This window comes from Orbicella faveolata, unplaced genomic scaffold (genome assembly GCF_042242905.1).
Source record: "Orbicella faveolata isolate gen_17 unplaced genomic scaffold, um_ofav_v1 contig_12, whole genome shotgun sequence".
Taxonomy (NCBI): domain Eukaryota; kingdom Metazoa; phylum Cnidaria; class Anthozoa; order Scleractinia; family Merulinidae; genus Orbicella; species Orbicella faveolata.
Window position 1 is genome coordinate 18,617,536 of NW_028301539.1, and position 7,916 is coordinate 18,625,451.

Consider the following 7,916-nt stretch of genomic DNA (forward strand, 5'->3'; position numbering starts at 1 on the left):
ACTTCATTCTCTATTTCCTTTGCTAATCTGAGACAACCTTCGACCTCGGAGTGTCACCTTCTGCAAGAACTCCACAGTTCAAATACGTCAAACGGCAGTAAATGAACGAAATTGCCGGTAAGTCTGGTCAAATAGCGTGGAAGACAATACGTCACAAGAAGATTGATTTGATTGGTTTGTTTGATTGTCTCAGTTTTTCAACCAATCAAAACCTTCCAAGCACGTGGTAAGCATGTGGTCTAAGCCTCGATTTAATTCCAGGCAGCTGGAATCCAAAATGGCGTCGTTAGTTGTAGCAAAGGAGTACGGATATGTTGTCCTCACAACCGTTTCCTCTGGGTTCATGATTGCTTACCTGGGAATGAACGTGGGGAAAGCACGAAAGCAGTACAATGTACCTGTATGTATATAACTTCTATTTGATTTTCTTTTGTAGCCTGGAAGAAGCGAGTTTCATGCTTCCATCTTGCTAGTGATTTTCCAATTAATATTGCTAGTCCATGTTCCTTATACCAGCACTGTACAATAAATATTCATTGTGATTTTAGTTTAACAGGCGGTATATTATAAGCTTACTTGTAGTCTTGCACGTGACTCTTCCTCCAGTTTCATAGCAAAGACCTTTGGACTTGTTCGGTTGTGAGTAACTTTTAGGAATATGCAAATAAAGTAAATTAAAGTCATGTCTTTCTTTTGCAATTATTCCAAAGCATTTGCTGCCATTTATTTTAATTTATTTATAAATTTCCTCCCAGGTTTGTAAAATTTTTACCATATTCATGGTAAAATTCTTTGTGGTGTAGTCGAACCTCCGGTTGTGACTACCTCTCCTCAGCAACCAGTTTTCTAAAGTACTTAAAGGTTTCCAAGACATCCCTCTATTTGAAACCTCCTGTAAGCAGCCACCTCTCGTATACTAAACCACCGCAACCACTTTTACAGCCTGAAGATTGAAATTTTCTTTTGTTTTTAACCTCCTATAAACAACCACCTGACCAATAATAAAGCAGAAATTGGATAATAAGGTGTTGTAACATTATTGCATTCCTGGGTAGTACAAGAGATGCAAATTTCTCAATGGGAAGCACTGAATTTTTTCTCAAAATTGACTCTTCACATGAATAAAACATTAAAACGTGGGATAAGTCTCTGCAGTTACCATATGCTAATGACATAAATTTTGACCAAAGATGGTCGAAGCTCCTGTAAGCAACCACCTCCCATAAACAGTCACCAAGGCTTGACATTTTGGGGGGTCAGTTCTGCAGGTTCAACTGTATTTGGAATTGCAACTTTAAATAAAAGGAAATACTTCTTGTGCTGTCATGTGAATTTCTAAAAGAGCAATCAAGAAGAAAAACAAGTAAAAAATACATCTGGTACATGTGTCTTTGCAAGAAGCAAATTACGCTATGAACAAGCATTATTTATTAACAAAAGTGAGAAAATATAAGCTTGATGTCTGTGAATGACAATGTGCATTAATTTACCGAACATTGTTGCCAAATGAAACTCAAATAATTCTAAGAAACCATCTTGAGCAGGGTATAAAAATGCTTGACTTGTACTTTTCTATCGTATTTAGACATTTGAACACCAGTTGATTAAAAGTCTTCGATCATCTTTTTAAATTTTCAACTGTTAAAGCAGTGAAGGAGCACTGTGCTGCTTCTTCTCACTCACTAACTCACTCAATCAAAGGGTTTTAAAATTTTTTGTTAATTTCACGGACAATTGCACAAGGCCCATTATGTATAATTTTATTGATAGGATTTGGGAGATAAGAGAAGATTGACCTTTTTACTCACCAACATAGCGTCCTAAAGGACAGCGGTTGAATAAAACATCAAGGTCTGCATTGGGACCATCTTAGAGTTGTTCATTCAGGCATTATATATCCTTGAGCAAAACCCAGGGACAGATAGTCTTTGGTTTGCTTGGCTTTCACCTGTTTGACTTCCACCAGAACCGACTATTTCTCACTGGGCCTCTGAGGATGGCCTTCTTGTATCTGATGGAACAAACACAAGCTCTTCCAGTGTTGCTAGCAGTAGGCAAATAATGTACTGATGCCAATACACTGTAGAGACCAGATACTTCCCTAGCAGGCATTTTATTGCATTTCCTGATACAATGTTTCACACATTTTCTGCAAATCACGCTATATTTTATTTTTGTAAGTACTATACATGTATAAGTTCAAAATTGTTTTTTGGTTACAACTGTAGTAAAGAAATTTTTTTTTTTTTTTGGCATCTCCTTTTGGTTTTACACTGGATGTCTATTGAACCACTGCAAACTGATTTCCAGTGCAGTAACCATGATCTTGTGTCCCAAGTTTTCATTGAAGTAATTTGCAACCCCCTGTATGAAAAAACATGGTGGCTGTACGTTTTGCCACAATGCCTTGCAAACGTAACACAGCCTATAAAGCACAAAGAAAGCTACATTTTTACAATATTTGTCCCTGTACTAAGGACATTGAGTAGCCTAGGTTTGAAGATTTTTGACGTTTCCGTACATTTTTATGAACGTTAAGGTTTCCTTGCGCTAAGAACTATGGTTAAATGTATCGCTTGGCATCTTTTTTCCTACGGAGGATTACTTCAGTCTCATTTTCTGTCCAATATCACAGAATTCTAAAGAATTTGTAGGCGTTAAGTCTCTTTGCTCATTCTTGTGATAAATATAAAATTAAGGGGCAATCTCACTACTAGTTAAATGTTATTTCAGATCTGTTAAATTGCTGTGATTCCTCAGGCAAAAGTACTGTACCTAACTTCTCCGCATGAAGTAGCTGTTTCTTTGAAAGGACTGTGTGCAACGTAAAATATAAATATCTAAAAATAAATATCTGTACTTGACAAATTAATCTGAAATAAAGATGTGATCTTTGTAAGTCTTTTACATGAAAAGCATAGTCCGTGTTACAGCTTCCTTTAATTTTGGTTGTGAATGTGATTCACCTCTAAATATTACTATGATTATTGGAAGTTAATCATGGGATGTACATGCATGTAGGTTTTTGAGAAATTTGGGTCAAACACAGGTTTTTATAACACGTATTAGGAAGGAAAAATGAATAGAACACATTGTCCTTCACTTCCAAGCCAGTGGAAATTGAATCAATTATACATTCATTTTATGTACAAAATTATACACCATAACTTTGTTTTATTTTCTTGGTTGTGTGTTGTTTGATGATCTTACAGTGTATCTTGTGTTTGTTTCTTTCTTTGACAGTATCCAAAGATGTATGATGAAAATAAACCCATTTTCAACTGCATTCAAAGAGCACATTTAAACACGTAAGTTAAAAAATGTTAATGTATGGAAACAAGTAACATAGCGTTAGTGAGATGTAAAAGAAATTATTGGTAGTGGTGTATCAAGGGGAAGGCCAGCTACGCCTTGGTCATGAGGCAAAACTTATTAAATTAAATGACAAGTCTTTGTTTCCATTCAGATTTCTTAAAGGTGACAAAATCCAGGGGTGTTGAACATTTGTCAGAAAGAACCAATGGATAATGCAGTTTTTCCTAGCAAATCAATGGAAAGAGACAGTGGTTGTCATTTATAATTTGACATTTAATTGTTGTTTTCCTTTGCTGGGAGACTAGAAAAACAGAAATGAATATATACAGTGTCCATGGGATTTTCAGTTAAATGATACTAAAACAGCCCTGGAATACAATTTTTGATCCCTGAGAAAGTGTAGTTCTTCATAGTCAGTTAATGTCAGTAAATTCAAAGGAGAGCAGTTTGCTATCTTTTTGTACAATACTGCATGGAGGGAGTTTGATTATCACTAGCTGATCATGTTCATTATAGTCCAGGGCCCGAAAAAAAACTTTAATTCCAGCTTGCCCATGGGACAAGTAGCTCTTGAATATATCTTTCCCAGGGCAAGTCTTAGTTGGTTCTTTTAATGATTTAGTTGGCAGATGACTTTCCTGATCTCTTGCCCATTGGGCAAGTGAGAATGAAAAGGCACTTGCCCAGAAGGAGAATCTATTTGTCCCAGACGACCGGATGGCACTTTTTTTGAGCCTGGATAGTACCGTGTTACAGACTCCTACTATTTGCAATACTTTGTAATACTGTTAAGCTGGTTGCTCAATCTCCTGCCAGCTGGGAATTGAACTTCCACTCAAAATGTTTAATCCTCAGGAGCAAAATGTGTGACTGCAACAATTATAAGCTCTGTTTAATTTATATGCATTGGTAATTTTGTCCTTTTGTTGTTGTATAGGCTTGAAAATTATACTCAGTTTTTGTCCCTCCTGCTGCTCGGAGGTCTGGAACATCCTGTGAGTCAGATGAAAAGAGTGAATTATCATAGCATGTGTTGGGGGGAGTGGTTAATGAATTCTTTATCTCGAGGAAATAAAGAAATTGAGTGGGTGGGATGATTCCCCTGTTACTCATGTTTACAAAATACCTACTTGGGAATCTACCCATGAATCTAGACTGTTAGTTAAATTTCTGAAAGGTGGAAATTTCGATAGAGATCAGATGCCCCAGGTGCAGTACACTTTCTAACCATCCCAACCTCTAGAATGTCTATATAAACTCAAGTTAGGATTTGTACATTTATTTATCTTTTATCAGTGCATGTTATAGGGCTGCAATGATGTGACAGTGTGTACATTTTCCCGTGATATGATACGTACCTCAATAAAAGGGCCAAAATACAATACGAGAAGTGACATGCAACAACCCCCGACAAGTAAGAGAAACAGGCAAACACGTGTCATCAGCCTCCCATGTGTTTTGATGACTGTGCACAGTGATGTGCAGCTGTCAACCAAAGGGTGCATTTCTTGCCACCATCTTCAATGAATCAAAGCAAGTGAAACCAGTGCAGATCGTATGTTGTTTCTGTTTTTAAAACAATCACTAGTCAATGGATCAAAGGCTGTGTTTTGGCAAGGACTTTGTTACAGTTATTAGGCACAAACTTCTACACTTGTTGACCTATCACCACTTATTTGCTGTATAGTTATGTACCAATGCTCTCTTCAACTACAGTATCAATATTCACACCGGACAAACAAGATCACATGGTATTGGTGTATTGGTGCAGCCTTACATGTTGGCTTAATTTTGTGTTTCCTTTCTATTTGTGTTTAGGTTGTATGCTCTGTAGCAGGAGCGGTGTGGGTTGTTTCCCGCTTGTTCTATGCCCATGGATACTACACAGGAGGTAAATAGAGTTAACATGAAGTATAATATTATTTATACAAGATAACCCTGTCAGTCTGCAAGTACTGGTATCAAAGGGGGTCCTGTTATTAAAACACAAAAGATAAAAAGATACATCTATAAAAACACAAGCAGTCCCTAAAAGGCATAAAACAGATAAAAATCATAACAGGCTGATTTAACATTTGACTAAGAAAAACGTCTTAAGTGTCCTTTGATTTATATATGGCATGGGCCCTGCCTTGTGAATGAGCAGGTGAGTGAAAAGGTATCTGCGTCAGGCCAAGTGGTGCCTACTTCTGGAGCTGATATGATTTCTGTGGCAGTATGTTATTAGCAGTGTTTCCTTCCTTTATGCCGTGCTAGTCCATCACAGGGTTACCCCCATCATTTAAGGAGCTCAGTCACGGTTTGTGCACGTTGAAAAGTTTAGCCCTCAATTTTTCAAATTTGTCGTTTGTAATCCGTGTTAATCTTCTTCATCCTTAGCCATCGTTGTTCCTTTATGGTTTATCATTATCTCTTTGGTGTTTTTCTATCTGATTAAACTGTTATTTTCAGGTTTCCTACCATTTAAAGGAAATTTTGTATGTGGCCAAAATAACTCAAAATACATTGAGCCCCTTTAAATTTGCTAGTGCCTATTTATACACCTGGGTGAGAGAGACATTGCGAGTATTTACAGGGCTTGAAATTATGACTCACTGTTGGCCAATGTGACCAAAAATCAAGTGTTTGCAACCAGTTATTAAGAACTGGTCGCGAGTGGGCGACTCACCTTTCCTCCCCTCACACTTGTAACCTCAAAGGAAAATCGACCTTACTTGTGGATGAAAGATACGATTTATTCGAATTGGTATAACGAGACAAAAGTGCTGACTGGATCGCCATGTTTGATTTAGCAGCTCCTTTATTAAGAGCTATTACGGGCGTTTTTATCTATATCACATTACACTTGCACTGTTCCCATACACTGTTCACCTCTTCTAATACAAACTACTAGTGCTGTTGTTTTTTTTTTTAGCATCATTTTGATTGAAAAATTCAGTGACTGTTTCTTTCAATGTGAATTCTTTGTCATTCCAGATCCTAAAAAGCGCATGAGAGGAAGCTTTGGCTACCTTGGTCTCTTCGCCCTGTTAGGCTGCACTGTAAAGCTAGGGCTCCGTTTGACAGGTGTGATCAGCGCCTAAGCAAGAGACATTTCTAGAGTGAACAAAGTTTTAACAGATTTGTGACGTTGCTCAGCAGACATTTTCTTTTGACTTGTAATGTAGCTACATGTGAAACAGAATGTGCGACGAAACAAAAAAAAAACGAGTATGAAATAACGACACTTGGACATGCAATGTAATGATTGGTTTTCATTTTGCTTTAAGTGGCAGTTTTGAATTTGAGATCGAGTTAAAATTTCAAGATTCTTTCTTTACCCTGAATAGCATCTTAGTTAGCTTAATTACATGTTCTGCTCCAGTTGGCCTTAATACATGCATATTTAGTACACCAGTTAGCCTGAATAGCACTCTGGTTAGCCTAATTAGCACTCTGGTCAGCTTATTTAGCACCTTTTTTTAGCACACTCAGTTAGCGCTTTATTTTATGTAGCACTCTAGTTAGCTGAATTAGAACTCTGATTAGTCTGGGACTGGGTAGATTTCATTTGTAGGTATAAAGAGTTGCATAATACGGTTATGTTTACACTATTGTCTGTAAAAAGCTTTTTCCATAAAGTTCTTCAAATGCAGATCCATCCCCTAGTTGTTGACTCTTAAACTAGAACTCAAAATTCAAACTCGAGTCAAATTTAACCGAACTCATAAACTGTAAACTCCCTCTTGTCGTGCCTGTACTAGTGAGGTAAACTAAAACAGTAAACCACGATTTTTAATTAGTATCGCACTGATATGTGTTCTTTGTTTTAGTCGATGTTGCCAATACATTTTTAAAATGGTAATAAACAATGATGAGAGATGTTGACAATATTCTGATATGGATATGACAGTAATCAAGAAGTCTAGTGCAAAATGTGTAAGCACACTAAAACCTCAATCAAAAAGCATCCACTCTTCGATTCCTTCGCTCGACCTCCTGAGGAAAGCAACTGTGCACAGTAATTAATAACACCCTTTTTTCCTGTGACAAGGTTAACGAATGGAGAAAAACTATGAAAATCTTTCTCCAGACTTACACATATTACTTGAAACTGGAGGCAATGGAAAAGCTTGAAAATTGTGTAGGGAGTATTATTTGTGCTCGTTGCGTCAAGCCAAGAAGACAAAAGTGAAAAGAATGGTTTGAAAAGAATGGTGAAATCCAGTAACCAGTGTCATCCATCACACGCAATAATCTTGTTAAAAAATTGGCGAGAGGTCGGGGAAGGGCTCCTGACAAGACTAAAAGTGCTGGAGGCGCTGGCGAAATCGCCTATTTTTTCAAGCTGCAGAATCTATTTTTTAACGAACGCGAAGGAAAAGGCGAGCGCGAATGCGAAGTACGAGGGGGTGGGGCGGGCATGCGAGCGAAGCGAGCCAAACAAAGAATAGAGACCCCACCCTCTACCCTGTCAAATCTTCCGTTTTGGGCTGGCATCCAGTTATCTCGGGATTCTACCCTTGCGTTCAACGATGGAACAAAAATACGAGGAAATAGAGCGCTGCGAACAGTCTATTCAAGCTGGGGCGGGTGTATTGTGACTGGTGATCTGGGACGTA

The 7,916-nt window shown here is 37.7% G+C and overlaps 1 protein-coding gene across 1 annotated transcript; it reads left to right on the forward strand.

The window, feature by feature from the left end:
- The first annotated feature begins 238 nt into the window (after nt 1-238).
- LOC110059634 (glutathione S-transferase 3, mitochondrial-like) lies at nt 239-6,892 on the forward strand. The gene is made up of 5 exons (XM_020766357.2): nt 239-400; nt 3,244-3,308; nt 4,253-4,310; nt 5,134-5,206; nt 6,292-6,892. The coding sequence occupies exons 1-5, from the start codon at nt 278-280 to the stop codon at nt 6,396-6,398; spliced, it is 426 nt and encodes a 141-aa protein (XP_020622016.1). The 5' UTR covers nt 239-277; the 3' UTR covers nt 6,399-6,892.
- Nucleotides 6,893-7,916: the final 1,024 nt, after the last annotated feature.